Consider the following 23,983-nt stretch of genomic DNA (forward strand, 5'->3'; position numbering starts at 1 on the left):
CGGGAGCGGAGCCGGGGACGGTGGGGACGGTGACGTCAGGGTGAGTGGGCGCCCAGGAGCCGCGGAGAGCGGGAGAGGGCCGGGAGCGGACCCGCGGGTCGGGTCGAGGGAGAAGCCGAGGCGGGAAGGAGAGAGGGGAGCAGGGAGAGAGAAGTCGCTGCGGAGGGTCCCAGACTGCCTGCGGGGCCAGGTGGGGTAGGCACTGCTGTCTGGGCAGCGAGGAAAGCGGGCGAGCGAGGGGAGAGCCCAGAGGGGCTGGGAGGTAGGAAGGAGCGGGGTAGACCGAAGATTGGGGGAAGAGGCTGTTAGACAAGGGAGAGAGAGCAGAATCGGTTGGAGGAGGAGGAGGAGGGCAGGATAGAGGGAAGAAAAGTGTAGGAGGCGGTTGAGGGAGGAGAGACCGGGCTAGGCGTGGGGGTGTGGCAGGGAAAGAGCCCCAGGGGCTCCCAGGAGGCTTCCATGGAAGGAATTGGGGGAGAAATCCTGGGTCAGGGTAGCTGCGGTCTGGAAGATGCTCCAGACCTTTTGGCTCGAGCCTCCTTGGCCCTAGTGCCTCCGTGGCCTTTGCCCCTCGCCTCATCTGCCCTTACCTTGCTTCTGGGAGCCCTCACCTCCCTCTTCCTCTGGTACTGCTATAGGCTGGGCTCCCAAGACTTGCAGGCCCTGGGGCCCGGGGGCCAGGAAGGGGGTGTCAGTGGTGGATCAGACAGATGCTCCGAGGCTAGCAGGGCAAGCCCAGGAAGCTCTGGGGATTCTGGGTTAGGACCCAGGACCGAAGGCCTCGTGAGCCGCCGGCTCCGTGCCTACGCCAGGCGCTACTCCTGGGCAGGGATGGGTAGGGTGAGGCGAGCAGCTCAGGGTGGCCCAGGCCCTGGGGAAGGGGCAGGGGTACTGGGCATTCAGCGACCAGGCCTGTTTTTCCTGCCAGACTTGCCCTCTGCCCCCTTTGTGCCACGGGATGCCCAGAGGCATGATGTGGAACTCTTGGAGAGCAGTTTCCCTGCCATTTTGCGGGACTTTGGGGCTGTGAACTGGGACTTCTCAGGGTCTGCCCCTCTACCTCGGGGCTGGTCCCCACCCCTGGCCCCTGGATGTTACCAGCTCCTGCTATACCAAGCAGGCCGGTGCCAACCCAGCAACTGCCGCCGTTGCCCGGGTGCCTATCGGGCACTGAGGGGGTTGCGGAGCTTTATGAGTGCCAACACCTTCGGCAATGCTGGTTTTTCTGTCCTCCTGCCTGGGGCCCGACTAGAGAACCGCTGTGGGCCCACCAATGCTCGGGTGAGATGCCATCTGGGTAAGTGGATACTGCCTTCAGACAACTGCCATGCCTTCCTGATTTCCCCCCCTCTGGACTCTTGCCTGCCACCCTGCCTTCTAATTGGGGTCCTGATCATGTTTCTTCTCAGGGGTCCAGGACTTGTGCTGCCAGTTTGGCTGCATTTCCTGAACCCGTTACCTCCAAACCATTTCCATGAGTTTTGCCACAGCCATTCACCATCTGTATAGCTTCCTCTTGCAAACATTTTAAGGTTTTACTTTCTTGAAGTGGGGTGCTTTGGGGTTCCACCTAGTGGTGCTCAGTGGTTACTCCTGGCGCTGCACTCAGAAATCATCCTGGCAGAGTTTGGGGGGACCGTGTGTAGATCAGATCTGGGTTGGTTTGTGTCCAAGGCAAGGACTATGCTCGACTGTGTCTCTAGCCCTATTTTACTTATTTAAAAGGAACATTTTCAGAATAATAATCTTATTTAGGAAAAAGCTCTGAATAGCTTTGGTCCCAAAACAAAACAAAAATACTAGCAATGTTCTCTTTAAAAAAGGAAAGTTTAAAAAGTTCTACCCATGTACTCTGGTTCCTGAGACTGAACCTATATTCATTTCTTTGGGAAGGGAACAATGTTAGTAAGGTCTTCAGATTATGGTAGCACCAAACTGATGTTTTAAAGAAAGAAAATGGAGAAAGAAAATGAAAAATCAATAAAACCCAGGGCCGGAGAGATAACATGGAGGTAAGGCATTTGCCTTGCATGCCGAATCCCGGCATCCCATATGGTCCCCTGTGCCTGCCAGGGGAGATTTCTGAGCATAGAGCCAGGAGTGACCCCTGAGCGCTGCCAGGTGTGACCCAAAAACCAAAAAAAAAAAAAAAAAAAGAAAATCCTCCCAAAGTTGTCACAATTAATGTCATAACCTTGTTTTGCATAAAGCCATCCCCAGTGCTATTAGTTGGATATATTCTGAGACCAGTAAGGACAGGTCTTGTCTTCTGATTTCACACGCTCCCTTCCTTCCTAAAGTATGAAGGTCTCTGACTGATACGGTAGATGCCACCCACTCCTAGGAAGTCACTCACTCCAGAATGTTCCTTCTTTTCTGGAAGGGAATAGGTTGTACCCAGCTCATTTCTGTAATTCCTAGTGCTTCTTCTTCATCTTTTTTTTTTTTTTTATCAGTTCTGTATTGTAAACTATACCCTGTAACTATGCTCTCCTTTCTTTCTGAGTGCAAGGAGGAGCCACCATAGAATTGGGTGTTTAACCTTCAAAGTTAAGGAGTCACATAAATCTCATGGCTTTAGGTTGCTTTGTGTACTGCTAAGAAATGTTATAATGTACTACAATCTGGGGACTTGTGGACAAAGTAATTGTACATGGGTTCTGCCTTATTTTTCCTAATGTTTTTTTGACTGTAAGTTCAATATTTAGGCGTCAGCAAGGGGATTTCTTCTGAGAACTCTGTTTATGAGCGATTGTTCTTTCACTGTAACTTTACCTTGTCCTCTTTGCATCATTGTTCTCATAATTAAAAATAAAAATTAAAAATAAAAAGAATTGGGTGTTTAAGATTCTCAGATCTGATTGACTGAATGGGGTGGGCCCTTTGGGAGAGGGAGGGCTGTTGCCTACAAGGTTTCTTTCCATAGGTCTGAAGATCCCTCCTGGCTGTGAGCTGGTGGTTGGGGGTGAGCCCCAGTGCTGGGCTGAAGGCCACTGTCTATTGGTGGATGACTCTTTCCTGCACACGGTGGCTCATAATGGTAACAGAAATATAACTCTGCTAAGAGGGTTAAGAAACTAAAGGGGGGGGGCCGGGCGGTGGCGCTGGAGGTAAGGTGCCTGCCTTACCTGCGCTAGCCTAGGAGACGGACCGCGGTTCGATCCCCCGGCGTCCCATATGGTCCCCCAAGCCAGGAGCGACTTCTGAGCGCATAGCCAGGAGTAACCCCTGAGCGTTACCGGGTGTGGCCCAAAAACCAAAAAAAAAAAGAAACTAAAGGGGGGCCCGGAGAGATAGCACAGCGGCGTTTGCCTTGCAAGCAGCCGATCCAGGATCAAAGGTGGTTGGTTCGAATCCCGGTGTCCCATATGGTCCCCTGTGCCTGCCAGGAGCTATTTCTGAGCAGACAGCCAGAAGTAACCCCTGAGCACCGCCGAGTGTGGCCCAAAATAACAAAAAAACAAAAAAAAAAAAAAAGAAACTAAAGGGTGGGGGCTGGAGAGATGGCACAGTGTTAGGGCATTTGTCTTGCACGCAGCTGACCCAAGACAGATGGTGGTTTGAATCCCGGCATTCCATATGGTCAGGAGTGATTTCTGAGCACAGAGCCAAGAGTAACCCCTGAGCACTGCCTGGTGTGACCCATAAACCAAAAACCCCAAAAGAAAAAAAGTGGGGTCAGAGCCATAGCACAGTGATAGGGTGTTTGCCTTGCAGGAAGCTGACCCAGGATGGACCTGGGTTTGATCCCTGGCATCCCATATGGTCCCCCAAGCTAGAAGTGATTTCTTAGTGCATAGCTTGGAGTAACACCTGAGCATCACTGGGTGTGACCCAAAACAAATAAAAAAAGAAATTAAAGGGTGGAGGGGATAGATGAGAAGGCTATAGAATCAAGCCCAACTGGATTTTTTTCCATCACTATTTTCCAGCTGCTTGGCCATAAATGAGTCTTATAATTTTTCATATCACTGGGAAAAGGGGCAACTTTATCAGCTGACTGTGAAGTTAAGTTCATGTTGTTGCAAAGCCCATGTGTGCAGACCACCAAGGTTCCTGTCTAGTCTCTAGAAGCTATGTAACCTTGGGCAAATTTAAACTCTGTGTGCTGGTTCCTTTGTATAAATTGATAATTATGGTATTACCTTAGCTTGTTTTCATGAGTAAGAGGGTCAGAGAAGTTCCTAGCATTTATTTATTATGCTTGTGTATTTGCTCAGTGTTCTGGAACATAAGTACCTGATTAATGCTGGTTGCTCTCCTGTCTCCATTCCATATTCCCCAGGTTCCCCTGAAGATGGGCCCCGAGTGGTTTTCATTGTGGATCTTTGGCACCCAAATGTGGCTGGAGCTGAGCGCCAGGCCCTTGACTTTGTCTTCGCACCAACTCCTTGAAGGAAGCTGCTCCTTTCATCTCTCTGGGTCAAGATGCTGCATGCAGGGATGGCGTGGCTGGGAGCCAGGAGCTTCTCTTTAACTGGGGGTGGTCCGGGTGGAGGGTGGGAGCTGGCCAGCTAACACTAAATACAGATTTTTCAATCCTCTTCTAACTTCTGATGATTTTCTTCCTGCCTACCAGACTCAGAGGACTATGCTGCAGTTCATATCTCTTCCTTTCTACCTGGCATCTTGAGGACAGACATTCTCTGGCCCTCTTCCCAAAAGCCAGCACCAGATCCTCAACTCAACTTTATTCCAATAATTTAATAGAAAATTAAAATAAATAATATGAAACAAACTGAAAAGACAGCTTGGCTGGTGCAGACCTAGGCCAGCCTCGTAACAAAGTTAAGAGGTGGGATGGGGGGGGGGCAGGGAGCGGGGAGATGAATTGCCCCGCACAGCATCAGGGAAGCAGCACAGATGGGGTGGGTCAGGAAGGGCTGCTTGTCACTTTGGCATGTACCATGTTCAGAGAGAGGTTCTAAGTCATTCTGGGAAGATGGCAGGAAGAGGGAACAAGTATAGGACCTTTTGAAGGGTTCCAACTGCAAGGAAGGTTGGAGTGTACCATGTTATTAGCACTGATTGGGGGAGGAACAGAAAAGGGCCAAAGTGAACTGTGTCATGCAACGAAAGACAGAGAAAAGGCCCACGACTTGGCCAGCAAAGCCGGGGCAAAGGTTTAGAAAGGGGAAGAAAAGAAGGTACTTGGTCCCAGTGGCAGGAAGTAAAGGGGCGACAGTCAAAGGTCAGTCCTTGAAGACAATCTGTTGACCATGAGGGCGTTCATCATGGGTGATGTGGCGCCGGACATGGATCCTGCGGACACGATGCTCCCGGTTCTCCTCGTCCTCCCCTCGGCCAGCCCCGCCACCTCCAGCGGCACCCCCTGTCGCTTCCAGTAGAGCTGGGTCAGGACCCCGGGGCGTTTCGTAGATCAGAATGTTCAGGGTTTCCTCAAAGATTCGAGCCTCTGGGAATTCCACCTGCAAAAGGTCAGCAACCCCAGCTTCTACCACCTGCCCAGTCTCATAGCCACCCCCCACCTAGCTGTCCCTGCACAGCACATCTAGTCTTCACAGTCATGGATTCCTTAGCCTTTCCTACTTCTTTACTCAGCAAATCACACAAATACTGCAAGATATACTTCTGGAGTTAGGCAGAGTCATGTTTTCTCTCTGCTCTTGAGTCTTGGTATCATTTTTCATATACAGTGACCCACTACCAGGTGTGGATCTAGTCAGTGGGAATATAGAGGTTGGCATAAGGCAAAGTTCCTGCCCACAAGTAGTCTAGGTAGAGAATGGAGACATAAACTTGATCAAACTATCAGATGATGGTGAATGTTATGAGGGAAAAAAAGAGAGTAATGTAACAAGAAAAAAGCAAAGGGACCACGAACATGGCCAGAAACCATGGCCAGGAACAGTACAATTTTAAAGAGAGCTCAGAGAAGTGACTCAAGTAGCCATAGGAGAGGGAGAGGCCATGTAGATGAGAAAAGTCTGTGTGTGTTTGAACAAGAGAGTCCTTAGTGTGTGAAGGAATTCCAGAAGTTGTGAAGAAAGTAGAAAGAGCGATGAAGAAAATTGTGTCTGGGGGTCTTCTTGTGTGTTTTGGAAGAACAACAAACAATACTTACGACATGCTGCATTCTAACTACTGATTATCTTCCTCTGGAAGCCAGGCTGGTCAGTATATAATTTAGGTGACTGAGCTGGCAATCAGTCACATTTCATTTGTTCCTCATTTCTCCCTCCTTCTCATATTCCCTAATTCCTACCACATGATTAAAAGTCTGGCTAGTAATAGATTAAGAAAGAAGCCCCCATCTATTCTTAGGAGCTAATACCAGAAGTTGAGGAGATTCCCAGCGGCTAAACCACCTGATTTGTAAGCATGAGATCTTGAGTTTGATCCCTAGTGCCATCATATGTGCATCACAAGCGATTTTTGGCTACACCACAGCCAGATGTGTGTGAGTCCCCACAATGACAGAGTGTGATCCCCAGAGAGCACAATTAAAGAAGATGTGCAAGCACTGTAGTAGCCCTCAGAGAGCACATATGCTAACACCCAACTACAGGAGTGTAGCCCCCAACCTAGTCACTAAGTACCAAAACCTGATGTGTGACCCTTGGTAAATATCGCTACTAAACTATGCAAGCACCATACCACTCATCACAACTGAGGAGAGGGAGTTAAAAATAATCTAACACTCAGTACGTCTTCTCAGCCCCCTGTATGACTATAAAAAACTGTCTAGTTAAAAAGGTAGTATGAATGGAGGGGGCAGAGTGATAGTACAGCAGATAGGGCATTTGCTTTACATGCAGCTGATCTGAGTTAGATCTCTGGCATCCTATATGGTGCCACGAACCGGCCAGGAGTAATTTCTGAGCGCAGAGCCAGGAATAAACCCAGCACTACCAGTTGTGGTCCCAAACCAAAAACAAATGAAAAAAGATAGCATGACCAACAAACTGAGGTGGCAGCAACCAAAGAATATGAGCAAAGGTGTTTCCTAAAGAAAATGATGCTTGACCAGTAGCTTAGAGGTTTAGTTCATTAGGCAGACTTTTACTCATTAGGATGATAAGGATAAAGAAATCCAATTCAAAACCAAGAAGGTATAGTGTTCCAAATGTAGAGACAGAAATAGCACTACTTACTTAAGAGACTTCATTAGTGTATGTCTATTTCTATTTCTATTATATATCTGTGGTAAATCACTCTTACCAAAGTCAGAAGGGGCCGGCTTTTAGGATAGTCAGGGGTTAGATAACATGGCAGATGGCTTGAATTTTACTCAGCATTTCATTCACTAAGATTTCAAGCCTGGCGCAGTGCTTAGCCAAGTGGAAATACCTGCTGATGATTGTCATGTTCATAACTCAGAATTTAAAAGCAATATTTCTAAAACAAAAACACTCTGGTTTTTATGAAACAAATATCATTCTGATACCAAAAGCTGGTAGAGATACCACAAGAGAGTTAGAGAAAAAGAAAATGAGAGAAAATTATAGGCTGATATCCTTGATAAAAACAGATACAAAGATCCTCAACAAATTAGCAAATAGAATCCAATTCATCAAAAAGATCATATGACAAAGTAGGATTTATCCCAAATATGCAAGTATAGTTTAATATACACAAATCAATCAACATATATATCAATACAAAGTAAATAAAAGTCTTATCCATAGATGAGGAGATGATAAGATCCAGCATGCACTCATGATAAAATTTCTCAACAAAATGAGAACTGAGGGCCCGGAGAGATAGCACAGCGCGTTTGTCTTGCAAGCAGCCGATCCAGGACCAAAGGTGGTTGGTTCGAATCCCGGTGTCCCATATGGTCCCCCGTGCCTGCCAGGAGCTATTTCTGAGCAGACAGCCAGGAGTAATCCCTGAGCACCGCCGGGTGTGGCCCCCCCCCAAAAAAAATGAGAACTGAAACTTTCCTTAATATAGTCAAAGTAATTTTCCACAAGACCACAGCAAACATTACACTCACTGGGGATAAATAAAAACCTTCCATCTGAGATCAGCATAAGACAAATTTGCCCAGCCTTCAACAAGTGATGCTAGAAAAACTGGTCAGCTCCGTGCAAAAAAATGAACTCAGATCTCTTTCTAATGCCATGCCCAACAGTCAAGTAAAAATGGATTAAAGACCTTGATATCAGATCTGAAAGCATAAGGTACACAGAGGAAAATGTAGTTAGAAGAGCTAAAGGTATCTATAAGGATGAAACACCATGGGCCAAGCAAGTTGGATGCAGATAAACAAATGGAAATTATGGCCAGGATAGAAAGACTGCCAGAAGAACAGGAGAAATTATTCACCCAATACCTATCTGATAATATATCCAAGATATAAGGCACTAATAAAATTTAACAAAAAAGAAACATCAATTCTGTCAAAAAAAATGAAGATAAGGGGCTGGCGCGATGGCTCAGTGGTAACCTGGCAGGGTGTTTGCCTTGCACGAGGCTGACCCAGGACAGACCTGGGTTCATATGTCCCATATGGTCCCCCAAGCTAGGACTGATTTTTGAGTGCATAGTCAGGAGTAACCCCTGACCGGGTGTGACCCAACCCCCCCCAAAAAAAATGAACAGAAACTTCCTCAAAGAAGAAATACAGACATACAGATGGCCAAAGGCACATGAAAAAATGCTCCACATCACTAATCATCAGGAAATAAAATCAAAACAATGAGGTATCATCTTATACCACAGACTGACACATAACACAAAGAACAAGAACATCCAGTGCTGATGCAGATGCAGGTAGAAAGGGACCTTTTTCATTTTCGGCTGGTGGGAATGTAAATTGGTTCAACCTTTTTCGAAAACAATATGAACAATTCCTCAAAAAAATTAGAAATTGATCTTCCATATGACCCAGCAATACCATTACTGGGACTATACTTAGGGGTCCAAAAACACAACACAGAGAAGGCATCTGCAGCATTACTGACAATAGCCAGAATCTGGAAACAACTCAAGTGCTCAAGAATGGATGAGTAGAGAAAGAAACTGTACATCTACACAATGGAATACTATGCAGCTGTTAGGAAAAAATTAAAGTCATAAATTTCTTTAACATGAATAGACAGTATTATACTGAGTGAAAATAAGTCAAAGGAAGATTAACAGACACAGAGTAATCACACTCATTTGTGGGGCATTAAAAAAAAAAACCTTCAAATGTTGTACGAGAATAATACCCAAAGATAACAGAAATGAGGGCCAGGATTGGTCTATGGTAGGAAGCTTTCCACAGAAAGAAAAGCAGGAGTGCAGTTAGAACGGAGAAGAAACCCTTTTGGTAATAATAGTTGGAAATTTTCACTCTGAACAAGAACTGGGTACTGAAAGGAGGTAAAGTTATATGCATGATACCTGTTCAGTAACAGTATGTAAAACCACAGTGCCTAAAAGAAGGAAAAATGTCTGTCATAAAGGTGGGATGGGGGTGGTGGTGGAGAGTGGGGTGAGGAGAGGATAGGAATGAAACAGTGGATATTGGTGGTAGGAAGTGGACACTGGTCCAAGGATGGATGTTGAAACATGTAACTCAATCATTAACAACACTTTATCTCATGATGATTCTTTTTTTTTTTTTTAAAGGCAGTGTTTCTAAGTTACCTGAATATTTTGAGATTCTCTCCCCACTTGGGGATGGGGGAGTACACCTGGCAGTACTTGTGTTTAGGGCTTACTCCTAAATTCAGGGATCATTCCTAGCATGCTCGGGTGACAATATGGAATGTTGGAGATAGAAGTCGGGTCAACCTGTTTTGGCTGCATGCAAAGCAGGCACCTTATTCACTGTAGTTCTAGTCCTGAGATACGTTTTAGGTTTTTGTTTGTTTGTTTGTTTTTTTGCCACACCTGGTAATGCCCAGAATTTACTACTGTCTCTGCGCTCAGGTGTCAATCCCTGGATATGCTCAGGGGATGATATACTCAGGGAACAAACCCAGGTTGGCTATATGCAAAACAAATACTTTACTCACTGTATTATCTAACTGTTCCAAGAGATCCTGAGTCATGGGCCCATCTAAAAGTCTAACAAAAACTGAATCCACACTCCCAACAGGAATACTATTTCGGGGGACTACCTGAAACCAATTCTAATCCAACATTCTCATTTCACAGGTAGAGAAACAGAGGCTCACAGAAATAACTTGCCCAAAGTGTCCCAGCTAAGTCTGCAGAACCTGAACTCTTGAAATCCCGATTTCCCTGGCTAGACTTGCAGAGCGGCTTTGGTCCAAGATTTCAATCCTACCCCACCGCACCCCTCCCAAAGGTCCCTTCTGACCTTGGTTTGCTTCTTCTCTGTAGCATAGACAATGGAGGTGCAGCACACCTCAGCGATTTTGCGGCCCTGCCCGTAGAAAGACCAGCAGCAGATCTCGTCCCCCAGGACATCCTTGAGGAAGAGCAGCCGCCCATGGAAGCGCAGGGCCAGTTTGTCAAACAGCTCGATGTTCTTAAGAAGGTTGTCATCTGAAGTGCTGAGGACCAGGGGCCAAAACGTCTCAGCCAAACTGGCTTTCCTCCTTCTGTTCCCTCCACCCTATTCTGCACAGAGGCTAATACTCTGCCCAGGAGGTTTTGATGCCCCAAGGAGCTCCCTCCAACTCAAGTGCCAGACCAAATGGAGCCTCAGAAATGAAGTTCCATTTGTTGAGCAAATCCCAGCCCTACAGTAGAATGTCTTCCTGTGTGGATTCTGGAGCCAGATCTGGCATCCTGGCTCTACCAATTTTAACTGAGTTAAACTATCAAACTATTTTAATCTCTCAGAGTCTTAGCTCACAAAGGTCCCAACAGCATCAACCCAAACAATTGTGAAGATGATGTGAGTTAAGAGAAGCAAAAGCACTTAGAGCAACACTTACTGCAAATGCTAGTCATTGCTAGTTAATCCTCATCAGAACCTCAGTTTACTGATAAGACCGAAGCTCACCAGTGAATATGACCTGTCAGAAATACTCAGTGAGTAGAGCTGGAATTTGCATTTGGGGGCCCTTCTGTGTGAGGCTAGTGCTCCCCACAGGCCAGGGACTGTTTTGAGCCCAAGATCCCACCAGTTCACCTTCCACCCGATGCATCACCTGGTATAGGAGTACTTGTTGTTACTCCGGTTGTGCAGGAGCTTCACCACAGGCTGTTGGGGAAAGAGGATGGAGAAGGATGGAAGTGAGGCTGCAGGAGGAGGCTCCCACCTCCACCCTACAGGGCTCAGGGGCCTCACCTTGGAGGTGCTGGCCAAGAGCTGCTGTTCCTCCCGGGGAGAAGTCACCATGGGAATGAGGCACAGCGGGGACAGGTTCTCCCTTTTTTGCTGGGGAAGAAGCGGAAGGTACGTTAAAAGCTCAACCACAGGTCCCACACATTACATGGCACTTTCTCCCTATTTCTCAAACAGCTGCTTTATAGCTTCTTTCTTTCAACCAAGGGAGTAGGTCCCCCGTACACAGAATGCTCAGCTGCTGTATAAGCGAGTAGGTTTGAGTGGATGAGGCTCAGGCAGATTCGGAACCACACACACACAGGTTTCTTTCTTCTTCTGTCTTCTCCAGCTCAACTATCTTCTCCTCTTCTCCTTTCTATTAGATACTTTTTTCTCAACCAGAGATTACATATTTTTTTCTGGGTCATATCCTGTGGTGTTTGAGGTCACTCTAGGTGGAGGTGGTCACTCTCGGTGGCACTCTGGAACTATATGCCTCCTGGAGGCAAAGTATCAGCTCCAATCCTCCCTTTTTTATTGGGTATCACACTTGAGTATTGGAGATTCTCAGGGGTTTTTCCTAGCTCTGCTCAGAATCATTCCTGGTGGTGTTCAAGATGCCATCTGGGATGCCAGGGATCTAACCTAGTTCAGCTGGATAAAAGGTAAATGCCTTATCAACTATACTACCATGCTGGCCTACATTATATGTATTTGAATTATTTCTCTGGTCCCAGAATTTTTTTTTTTTTTTTGGTTTTTAGGCCACACCCAGTAACGCTCAGGGGTTACTCCTGGCTATGCACTCAGAAGTTGCTCCTGGCTTGGGGGACCATATGGGACACCGGGGGATCGAACCGCAGTCCGTCCAAGGCTAGCTCAGGCAAGGCAGGCACCTTACCTTTAGCGCCACCGCCCGGCCCCCCAGAATTTTATTTTATTTATTTTATTTTTTGGTTTTTTGGGCCACACCCATTTGATGCTCAGGGGTTACTCCTGGCTAAGCGCTCAGAAACTGCCCCTGTCTTGGGGGGACCATATGGGACGCCGGGGGATTGAACCATGGTCCTTCCTTGGCTAGCGCTTGCAAGGCAGATAGCTTACCTCTAGCACCACCTCAGGGGCCGGAGAGATAGCATGGAGGTAAGGCATTTGCCTTTCAGGCAGAAGGTCCGTGGTTCAAATCCCGGCATCCCATATGGTCCCCCGTGCCTGCCAGGAGCCATTTCTGAGCATAGAGCCAGGAGTAACCCTTGAGCACTGCCGGGTGTGACCCAAAAACCAAAAAAAAAAAACAAAAACAAAAACAAAAAAAAACACACCTCACCGGCCCCTATTTTATTTATTTTTTTGGTTTTTTTGGGCCACACCCAGCAATGCTCAGGGGTTACTCCTGGCTATCTGCTCAGAAATAGCTCCTGGCAGGCATGGGGGACCATATGGGATGGCGGGACTCGAACCAACCACCTTAGGTCCTGGGTCTGCTGCTTGCAAGGCAAACGCCACTATGCTATCTCTCCGGCCCCTATTTTTTTTTTTTTTTTTTTTTTTTGGTTTTTTGGTTTTTTGGGCCACACCCGTTTAACGCTCAGGGGTTACTCCTGGCTATGTGCTCAGAAATCGCCCCTGGCTTGGGGGGACCATATGGGACGCCGGGGGATCGAACCGTGGTCCTTCCTTGGCTAGCGCTTGCAAGGCAGACACCTTACCTCCAGCGCCACCTACCCGGCCCCTATTTTTTTTTTTTTTTTTTTTTAATTTTGGGCCATAGCGGGTGATGCTCAGGAGTTACTCCCAGCTATGCGCTCATAAATCGCTCCTGGCTTTGGGGACCATATGGGACCTGGGGGATCAAACCGCGGTCCATCCTGGGTCAGCCACATATAAGGCAAACACCCTAACACTGCACTATCTATCACTCTGGCCTCCAGAATTATTTTTAGGATCTACTACTGGGAATAAGCATAGAGCCAGGAGTAACCCCTGAGCACCGTTGGGTGAGCCAAAAACAAAAACAAAACAACTAATAAAAGGACTCATATGAGTTAAAATTATAAACCTAACAAAAAATGTAAACTAGGAAAGCCTTTGTAGTTTTTTTGGGGGACTACACCCAAGGTGTTGGATGGCTATTCCTGGCTTTATGCTTATTCTCAGTGGTGCTCAAAGGAAGTGTTAGGGCCTGAACTGGGGTCTCCTGCATATATAGCTGATTGAGCTATCTGGTTCTGGAAGAAACTTTTTTTGGGGGGGACCACACCTGGCTTTGCTCCTGGTTCTATGCTCAGGGTTCATTTCTGGTTCTGGATTTGTTTTGGGGCCACACCTGGTGGTGTTCAGGGGTTACTCCTGGCTCTGTGCTCAGAAATCGCTCTTGGCTCAGGACCATATGGAATGCCGGGGATCAAACCTGGGTTAGTCCCGGGTTAACTATGTGCAAGGCAAATGCCCTAAACACTGTGCTATTACTCTGAACCTCGTACTGTATCTTTTGCAATGTAAGGGATTGAAACTGGGTCAGCGTCAGCTGCATATAAGTTAAGCACCCTACCTACTGTATTCTCTCTGGCCATCAAAATAAACAAACAAAAGAGAATATATGACTAAATTTGAATCAAGATTTTTTCAGCTGAAGGCTAGAAAGATAGTACAGTGGTAAAGTATTTACCTTACATGCAGAAGACCCAAGTTTGATTCCTAGTTCCTCCCCCAGGAGTAACTTCTGAGCCCAGAGCCATGACTAAGTTTTAAACACAACCAGGTATAGCCCAAAACGAAAGATTTTCTCAGCTAAGGGGCAAGAGAATACAGGGAGAAGGTGCTTGCATTGTACGTTCAATTCCCAGCATCACATATGGTTTCCTGAGCACAGAACCAGGAGAAAGACTTAAGCATTGCCAGGTGTTCCAAAAATCAAATAAAAAAAATTTTTTTTTCTGGAAGGAGAGGGGTTTGGAGTCATATATGATTGTGCTCAGGGATCACTCTTGGAGGTATGGGGTATGAAATGCTAGGGGTAAAATCCAGGTCAGCCATGTATAAGAATGCCCTACCCACTATTACTCTGGCCCCAATAAAACAAAAATTGTAATTTAAAGGATGGGGGGTATTTGTTTTTGGTCTTTGGACCATATTCCGCTTTAATCATAACTTATTCCTGGTTCTGTACTCAGCAATTACTCCAAGTTGGGGGACTGTACAAATTGTCAGAGATTGAATCTGGGTCAGCTACATGCAAGGAAAATATCTTACCCATTGCATTATCACTCTGGCACCTAGAATAAGAATATTACCCTATAATCCCAATACAATTGATTTAGGCAAGGATTACTAACTGGTGTGTGGATGATATGTAACTGCCATTCATACATTCAGAAGAAAAGGTAATTATAGGGCTGGAGAGAATGTAACAGGCAAGGCATTTATCTTGCCAACCAGTGTTCAATCTCTGGCATGTTGGATTAAGTGGTTTTCACCCAGGGATGGCTTCTTCTTTGCATATGTTTGTCCCACTTGGGTGGGAAGGACCTCTGGATAGGCTCAACCTGTTCTCTCCCCATGGGGGTGGGTCCTATTCTTCCCCATAATGATTGCAGCTCAGGCAGATCTCCACAGCTCATGGTGAAAAGATCCCTGGACCTGTTTCATCTCCCCAGCTTCGTTTGGATTATTTCTTACAGCAGCTGTTTCCAGACCTGCTTCACTAATCCCCTCAGGACTGGGGTGTGAGAAATTCTCTCTACTGGCACTTCATATGGTATCTTGAGTGCTGAGCCAAAAGTAAACCCTGAGCACTGACCAGTATGGACCAAAAAGATGCCCCCCCCCCAATAAGGAAAGGAAAGGAAAGGAAGGAAGGAAAGGAAGGAAGGAAGGAAGGAAGGAAGGAAGGAAGGAAGGAAGGAAGGAAGGAAGGAGGGAGGGAAGGAGGGAGGGAGGGAGGGAAGGAAGGAGGAAGGAAGGAAGGAAGGAAGGAAGGAAGGAAGGAAGGAAGGAAGGAAGGAAGGAAGGAAGGAAGGAAGGAAGGAAGGAAGGAAGGAGAGGAGAGGGAGGGAGGGAGGGAGGGAGGGAGGGAGGGAAGGAAGGAAGGAAGGAAGGAAGGAAGGAAGGAAGGAAGGAAGGAAGGAAGGAAGGAAGGAAGGAAGGAAGGAAGGAAGGGGAAGGAAGGGGAAGGAAGGAAGGGAAAGAAAGGAAGGGAAAGAAAGGAAGGGAAAGAAAGAAAGAAAGAAAGAAAGAAAGAAAGAAAGAAAGAAAGAAAGAAAGAAAGAAAGAAAGAAAGAAAGAAAGAAAGAAAGAAAGAAAGAAAGAAAGAAAGAAAGAAAGAAAGAAAGAAAGAAAGAAAGAAAGAAAGAAAGAAAGAAAGAAAGAAAGAAAGAAAGAAAGAAAGAAAGAAAGAAAGAAAGAAAGAAAGAAAGAAAGAAAGAAAGAAAGAAAGAAAAAGGTTGTTACAATGAGAGGACCCAGGGGTCAATTCTGAGTATCAATCAATACATGGGTTATGTAATGTAACACAAAGCATTTAACATTATTTAAATTTATTATGACCAAAATATTTACTCTTAAAACCTTTTAAATCTTCTCTCTAGCTAACCTATAGAAAACTCAGAATAGGGTAAGATGGCAAACCAAATGATACTATGAGTCAACAATGAAGTATATTTGGAAAGTGCTCATTATGAAGGCAACTAGTGTGGTCTTTTTTTCACAAGTCAGCGATAAGGAAAAAGGGCTTCTCTGGGTTGAAAAGACTAAGAAAACATAATTACTTGGGCCGGAGCGATAGCACAGTGGTAAGGTCCAAGGACAGACCCAGGACAAACCCAGGTTCAATCCCTGGCATCCCATATGGTTCCCTGAGCCTGCCAGGAGTGATTTCTTTTTTTTTTTTTTTTTTTTTTGGTTTTTGGGCCATACCCGGTAACACTCAGGGGTTACTCCTGGCTATGCGCTCAGAAGTCGCTCCTGGTTTGGGGGACCATATGGGACACCGGGGGATCGAACCGCGGTCCGTTCAAGGCTAGCGCAGGCAAGGCAGGCACCTTACCTTTAGCGCCACCGCCCGGCCCCCAGGAGTGATTTCTGAGTGTAGAGACAGGAGTAACCCCCGAGTGCTGCTGGGTGTGGCCCCAAAATAAAACAAATAAAAAAAAAAACATAATTACCAGATGTAATGCAAGGACACAGACTGGATCCTATTTTAGAAGAACCAATTATGAAAGATGTTTCTGGAACAATTTGTGTATGCTCTGAGTGTAAGATAAAATTTTATTGACATGGAAGGAGGTAATTATTAACAGACAAATACTCCAGCATGTTACAGAATGACCATATTTTGATAAGCACACACATACATACACACAGACAACCACAAAAAGATCTGGGAGGTTATTCAGTGTTTTTATTTTTTACCTGACCTATGTTTTAAAATTTTTACAAGATACATATACTACTTTTAAAATAATCGTTATTTGTATTATTAGAAACAAGGATTTCTATTCAATACCAAATCTCAGAGGTAGGTGCATTCCAAGAGAAAATTAACAAAATTGACTAGAACTTATATGAAATACTTTTTTTTTTAGTTTTTGGGCCAGTGGTGCTGACACCCAGTGGTAGTGATGCTTAGGGATTATTCCTGGCTCTTTGCTCAGAAATCACCCCTGGCAGGCTCGGGGACCACATGGGATGCCAGGGATTGAACTCAGGTCAGCTGCGTGTAAGGCAAATGCCTCACCTGCTATGCTATCACTCCAGCTCCTAAAATAGACTTTATTAAATGAGTTTCATGCTAAAATTCAAAACCTAACAAATATTCTGAGTAACTATTTTCTCAACCCTTCAGAGGATGATAGGTAAAACTATTCAAGAAGCTTTATAGAAAAGCTAATTTATTAGGTATAACATTTGCCTTAGGATTAATTTTCCCTAGGTACCAAACTAAAATACGCAAGGAGGTCCAGCAAAGCAACAGGAAGACACAAAATTTGGTAGAAAAATTTCATTTAGAAGCAGAAACTGCCAATTCATAGAAAAGGAAAACAAAAAAGCTACTGAATATACAAAAAAACATACTTGATCTCATTAGTAAGCAGAGACTTGCCAATTAAAATGAGATCACTCTATACTAATCAGACTGGTACAATTAGAATGTTGGATGATGCCGTGTTTTTGAGGATATTTAGATACAAGATCCTTTATGCACTTTTGAGCAGGAGTATACAGTGCTACAACTATTCAGGACAGTAACTGGATGATACTTGCTAAAATTTGTATGTATTCTGTGATCCAGCAATTGTACACTTAGTACCTTGACTCAACCCACAGGGCACAAATTCAAGGATGCTCAAGGTGGCACCATCTGTGAGGGCACAAAGTGGGAGGCAATCTAGATTTTTTGACCTCAGGAGAATGTAAATAATGAGGGAAATGAAGTGGGCAGAGAATTTATTTCTCTCAGGTAATAAAAAATCTATATTAGATTAATGATGATTAGGTGTCACACACCATGGAAAATTGATGAACTCAAGTGTCTGTACTCATATCAGTGAAGCTGAAACTGAATCTGAGTTCTGCTGTTTCCAGGCTCTTTGACCTTGAATGAATCTCTACTTCCCCTCTATTTCTTTTTATGCAAATAGGGTATAAATTGTACAAACAAGTACATAGTAGATTTGCTCCTGACATTCAGTGAGTGAGAGAAAACATTCAATGTAAAAAATATAGGGACTGGAGCTATAGTACAGAGAACAGGTGTTTACTTACAGCAGCCAACCTGGTATCCCATATGGTCCTGAGAACCCCACTACAGGTAATCCCTAAGCACTGCCAGAAATGGTCAAAACTAAAATAATGTAAAACTATTGATCAGGAGTGCATTTCTAAGATTATCTAATTCAAAGTATTCCAAACTCCAAATAGTAAGCCAATAATTTCATGACATTAGTTCAATGGTTCTCAAACAGCTTTAAAAAGAAAGATCAGAACTGGAGAGACAATACAGCACATTAAGGCCCTAACCTGGGTTAGATTTCCCACTATCACACAAGGTCCTCCTTGACTCCCCCAACAACATTGTCAAGAGTAATCCCTTGCACAGAGCCAGGAGTAAGCCTTGAGAACAGCCTGATGTGACCCCAAAAAGAAAGACAATAATTATTTTTACTTTTTGGCTTTTGGGCCACACCCAGCGGTGCTTAAGGGTTATTCCTGGCATTGCTTGGGGAACAATATGGGTTGCCAGAGATTGAACCCAGGTCAGCCATGTACAGGCAAATGCCCTACCTGCTGTGCTGCAATCACTGCGGTCCTCAGAAAGACCATCATTTTATAAAATTCATAGTTCAGTCATGTGTGAGGAAAAAAGCATTTTTTTTCCTATGGGATATAGTCAATCTGAAAAACATGGATATTGCCAAAGCAATTCTATACTTTGGAATTTCAAGATCTAATCAGTATTCCAGCTGACATAAACTTGATGTCATTTTTTTCAGGATATAAAAAGGCATTAAAAATAAACTTAAGGGGCCGGGCGGTGGCGCTGGAGGTAAGGTGCCTGCCTTGCCTGCGCTAGCCTAGGATGGACCGCGGTTCGATCCCCCGGCGTCCCATATGGTCCCCCAAGAAGCCAGGAGCAACTTCTGAGCGCATAGCCAGGAGTAACCCCTGAGCGTCACAGGGTGTGGCCCAAAAACCAAAAAAAAAAAAAAAAAAAAAAAAAAACTTAAGGGGCCGGGCGGTGGCGCTGGAGGTAAGGTGCCTGCCTTGCCTGCGCTAGCCTAGGATGGACCGCGGTTCGATCCCCTGGCGTCCCATATGGTCCCCCAAGAAGCCAGGAGCAACTTCTGAGCGCATAGCCAGGAGTAACCCCTGAGCGTCACAGGGTGTGGCCCAAAAACCAAAAAAAAATAAAAATAAAAAAAAATAAACTTAAGGGCCGGAGAGATAGCATGGAGGTAAGGTGTTTGCCTTTCATGCAGGAGGTCATCGGTTCGAATCCCGGCGTCCCATATGGTCCCCCGTGCCTGCCAGGAGCAATTTCTGAGCCTGGAGCCAGAAATAACCCCTGAGCACTGCCGGGTGTGACCCAAAAACCACAATAAATAAATAAATAAATAAATAAATAAATAAATAAACTTAAAATTTGTTATTAATATAGTATCACAAAGAAGTGACTTTTTTTTTTGTTTTTTTTTTTTTTTTTGGGTCACACCCAGCAGTGCTCAGGGGTTACTCCTGGCTGTCTGCACAGAAATAGCTCCTGGCAGGCACGAGGGACCATGTGGGACACCGGGATTCGAACCAATCACCTTTGGTCCTGGATCGGCTGCTTGCAAGGCAAACGCCGCTGTGCTATCTCTCCGGGCCCAGAAATAACATTTTTAACACTGTAAAAGCAGAACAATAAAAGCTCTATGTAAAACTCACTACACTGTACTTATTTTCCTCATTTCCTATCTTTTGGAACAATGAGAACACAATGTTGAGGTAGAAACGGACCCACTCAAGGTTACACTATCAGTTGTGGAGGTAACAAGTAAAGCTGTGCTTTTTTTTTTTTTTTTTTTTTGGTTTCTGGGTCACACTCGGTAGTACTCAGAAGTCGCTCCTGGCAGGCTCAGGATGCCAGGATTCGAACCAGGGTTCAAAATGTGTTGGCTGCGTACAAGGCAAATGCCTTACCGCTGTGCTATTGCTTTGAGACCCCCTAACTGTGCTTTTTAAAATTTATTTTTTTGGGGGTCATACCTAGCAGCACTCAGGGGTTACTCCTGGCTCTATGCTCAGAAATTGCTCTGGCAGGCTCCAGGGATGCCAGGATTCAAACCACCATCCTGCATGCAAGGCAAATGCCCTACCTCCATGCTATCTTTCCGTCCCCCATAACTGTGCTTTCTGAGCTCCTCTCAGACCCTAAAAAAATCCACAGAAAAAAAAGTACAGGTGTGACTCCAGTTTTAGGATAATTCTTTTAAGGTGATAATCAAACAATTGGCTGGGTAGGAAGAGCAGGAAGCAGAGAGCAGTTAAGTTAATCACTGCCAAGGGGTCTCAAACTTGAGGCCCGTGGGCCACAAACGGCACTCCGTACAACATTTTGTGGCCCTGCCCGAGAGGAATCATTTTTTGTTTTGTTTTGTTTTGTTTTAGTTGTTTGGGTCACACCCCCCAATGTTCAAGGCTTACTACTGACTTTGCACTCAAGGATCACCCAGACTTTGCCTCCTGCGGCCCCCAGGTAAATTGAGTTTGAGACTCCTGCAATAAGGCGATGAGGGTTCCCTGCCAGAGGCAGCAGGTACACAACTCTCCTGGACCCTGGATAATCAGAAGCAGGCCAGGGACATCCTATCCAGGCAGTATCCTATGTTTTCTTCCTATTTAAAAATGTCAATTTATCTCTCAGTTCTCGAAGAGAAATGAATAAAGGGTGGGACTCACTCAGGGCAGGCATCAGAAGACAGCACTCACCTGCAGAGCTAGCTGGCAGTCCTCAATCAGGCCCTGCACCAAGTAGTACCGTGCTTCACCCAGTAGCTCTCCCAATTCTCTGGTACTTTCAGGAAGTGGCACAGACCCGTCCCGCAGGTAGTTTAGAATGGTGCCAAAGTGACGGCCGCTCCGGTCAATCAACACCCAGCCTAGTGCAATGGGAAAGACAGGAGGAAATATGTCTTTCTTGGAAGGGGCAGGAGCTACGAAATCATGTGTTTTTTGGGCCACACTTAATAGGACTCGGGGCTTACTCCTCTGAACTCGGGGATTCTCCTGGCAAAGGAATATATGTGGTGCCGGCAAAGTGCAAAGTAAGCGCACAGTACTATCAATTTAATTGCTTGAAAAATGAATTCTAAAGCAACAATGATGTCTAAACACTGAGAGCTTTCTTTTTTTTTTTTTTTGGTTTTTGGGCCACACCCGTTTGATGCTCAGGGGTTACTCCTGGCTATGTGCTCAGAAATCGCCCCTGGCTTGGGGGGACCATATGGGACGCCGGGGGATCGAACCGAGGTCCTTCCTTGGCTAGCGCTTGCAAGGCAGTCACCTTACCTCCAGCGCCACCTACCCGGCCCCAACACTGAGAGCTTTCAAACCTCTACCACATATAAGAAAATTTCTTAAGAAAAAAAAATTCAGGGGCTAAAGAAAATGTACATGGGTAAATGCACTTGCATACATAAGGTCATCTCCAGTTTGCTTCCTAAGCATCATGTATAGTCCCCTAAGCACACAGGTGAAAGCTCTGAGCTCTGCTAGGTGTGGACTCAAACCAAAAGAAATATAAGTAAGTTCTGTTAGTTCTCCTATATCAGGTCCTTCTTTTAACCCACCCAGCCAGAGAATTAATTCCTTCTCAGGTCTGCTCTATAGAAGAGTCCCACCACAAGAAAGTTTTGTTTTGTTTTTATTTTGGGCCACAGCTGGCGGGGCTCAGGGGTTACTCCTGGCTCTGCACTCAGAAATCGCTCCTGGCAGGCTTGGGGAACCATATGGGATGCTGGCGTAAGAACCTTGGTCGGTCCCAGATTGGCCTTGTGCAAGGCAAATAAATGCCCTACCGCAGTGCAAAGTATTGTTCCGACCCTCATAAGGAAGTTTTTATGGACAATCTTATAGCAATAAATCTTCGACTTTTGGTATCTATCCCAAACATCCTATTTACTTAAAAAAAAAAAAAAACTGCCCCACCCTCCAAATTACTTCTATTTAAACCATTATATTCCCCTGAACACCATCGGGCACACCCAACAACCCATTCCTTGTCCCCCTCGACCCCCAAAGTTCCATAGGAAAATCGTGCCAGATTCCTTTACCGAGTATCCACAGTGCTGACACTTTCCAATTACCTACTGAATACGTTTTCCACCTTTAAATAATCAAAGATTAAGCTCTGACTGCGGCTTTATTTGCTGCTCTCACAATCACTGTTAACTCTCCCTCCTTCCCCCACAACCCAAGCAAAACTTCCAAGATTCCACTTAGGCCTGTGGGGTTTCACGCAGTTTGCAAATCCAATGCAGCCACTTTCCATCACCTGCATTTACAGACGGATTTCCAGAGGGGGGACAGAGGCTGGTTTAGGGGGTCCAGTGACATACATGTAAGACCCTCCACCTCACCAGGAAGGTGCTAGAGTGAAGAAGCCAAAGAACGGCTGGGCAGGTGGCAAAGGGGCAGGAGAGAACAGCGAGCAAGAGAGTTGGGGGTGAGGTTAGGGAAACTTCTAATGTGCCTCCGGGCATCAGGGCATCACTCACCAGGCTCCCCAGACAGCTGCGGGGCGAAGGAGGGGGTGTGTGCGTCCATAAATGTAGGTGATGGCTGGGAGAGGAGGAGGAGGAGGACTAGGCATGAGAAAGGAAGCTGGAGGAGAGGGGCTGGAGGTGGGAGGGAGGACGGGAGGTGAGGCTGAGCCGAGGGCACCTCGAGAGCAGCGAGGGGCCGGGGGAGCAGAAGCAGCGCGGGGTGCAAGCAGGGGCGACCTACCCCCGGCGTCCGTGAGGACCTCGGCGCGGCCGCTGAACATGGCCTTGAGCATGGTGTCCTGGCCCGTGAGGGTGCGCAGCGTGGTGTAGTGCAACGAGCCGCCCACGTTCAGCTTCACATACTTGCTGTTCGGGGTCAGCGGCCCCGGGCCGGGCTCGAGCCCCGCGGGCTTGGGCACCTCCAGGGCCGGGGCCTCCGCCGCCGCCGGGCCAGAGGCCTCGGCCGACATGCCAGCAGCGGCGGCGATCGCCCTGCAGGGAGAGTCTCTTCCCGCCCGCCGGCCGCTCCCAACGGCCCGGGAAGTCCGAGCCCCGGAGGAGCCGGAGCCTTGGGGCGCGCTCGCCCTCCGTCCCGCCGCCGCCGCTACTCCTCCGCCCGGGCCTGCAGACCCATCGCGCGTCGGCGGTGCCCGTTAGTTGAGCCGAGCAACTGCGCAAGCGCGCAGGAGACCACGCCCCCTATATCCGAGGCCCGCCCCTTTTATAAGCCCAGCCCCGCCCTCCGGTGGCCCGGGTCACGGCGCCTGCGTAGTCGCGTCGGACTCGGCTTCCGCCTGCAGAGCGTGCTGGGCAGGTGCCCCAGGGCTCGGCTCTTTTGAGGCTGAGACAGGCCACGTTGGGGGGAGGGTCGCTCAGGGGCCTGCAGACATCCCCCCCAGGTCATGTGAGATGCCCCACTTGGGACAGTTTCCCTGACTTCGGTTGCAGCCCCTGCAGAGGCTCAAAAGGCAGAGATTTAACCGACCCTACAGCTGCAGCCCCTGGCCAGGTTGCTGCCACCCCTCGGGGCTCGCGGGCTCCTTTTTTGCTCAGTGACAGGTAGAAGTCAATGCTGGGCACTGGCCAGTTTTGAGTTGCTTAACTGGCCCGCCCGAGCACGGTCCTTCCAGACCACCGACCAAGCGAGTATGGAAATGAACTGAATCATGACTTCTTGAGTTTCTCAGCGAGTGTGAAAGTTATGTTTATACCATCATGTAGCCTATTACAGGTGTAATTGCAGACTGGCGATACCTGAATTACCAGCACATATGTAATACCTTAGCTAAATGCAGAGGAGGGAAGGGTGTCTGTCGACTTGTTTGGCATAAGGTTACAGAGGCTTTCATTTTGTAGAAATTCATGCAATGTTGGCCAGAGACAGTAGGTAAGGTTACCAAGCACGCAGCTGAGCCGGTTCTATTCTCACTATCACCTCCTGGTGAACTACATAGAGTTTGGAGCACTGCCAGGAATGATCCTGGCTCTGAGTCAGAGCCAAGAGTAAGCCTTGAGCGCCGTTGGGTGTGGCCCTGACACCACC

General features: G+C 46.7%; 2 protein-coding genes across 2 annotated transcripts; one reads left to right on the forward strand and one right to left on the reverse strand.

The window, feature by feature from the left end:
* The first annotated feature begins 281 nt into the window (after window positions 1-281).
* On the forward strand, window positions 282-4,535 carry ASPHD1 (aspartate beta-hydroxylase domain containing 1). Its single transcript, XM_049789190.1, has 3 exons — window positions 282-1,297; window positions 2,927-3,040; window positions 4,286-4,535. Exons 1-3 carry the CDS (start codon window positions 460-462, stop codon window positions 4,393-4,395), a joined length of 1,062 nt encoding a protein of 353 aa, XP_049645147.1. The 5' UTR covers window positions 282-459; the 3' UTR covers window positions 4,396-4,535.
* Window positions 4,536-4,676: 141 nt separating this feature from the next.
* Window positions 4,677-23,102, reverse strand: KCTD13 (potassium channel tetramerization domain containing 13). Its single transcript, XM_049789201.1, has 6 exons — window positions 22,682-23,102; window positions 20,666-20,835; window positions 11,219-11,308; window positions 11,079-11,131; window positions 10,280-10,475; window positions 4,677-5,429 (listed from the first exon to the last, which is right to left on the reverse strand). Exons 1-6 carry the CDS (start codon window positions 22,908-22,910, stop codon window positions 5,193-5,195), a joined length of 975 nt encoding a protein of 324 aa, XP_049645158.1. The 5' UTR covers window positions 22,911-23,102; the 3' UTR covers window positions 4,677-5,192.
* Between the last annotated feature and the right edge of the window lie 881 nt (window positions 23,103-23,983).

This window comes from Suncus etruscus, chromosome 15, assembly GCF_024139225.1.
Source record: "Suncus etruscus isolate mSunEtr1 chromosome 15, mSunEtr1.pri.cur, whole genome shotgun sequence".
In the NCBI taxonomy this organism is placed as follows: domain Eukaryota; kingdom Metazoa; phylum Chordata; class Mammalia; order Eulipotyphla; family Soricidae; genus Suncus; species Suncus etruscus.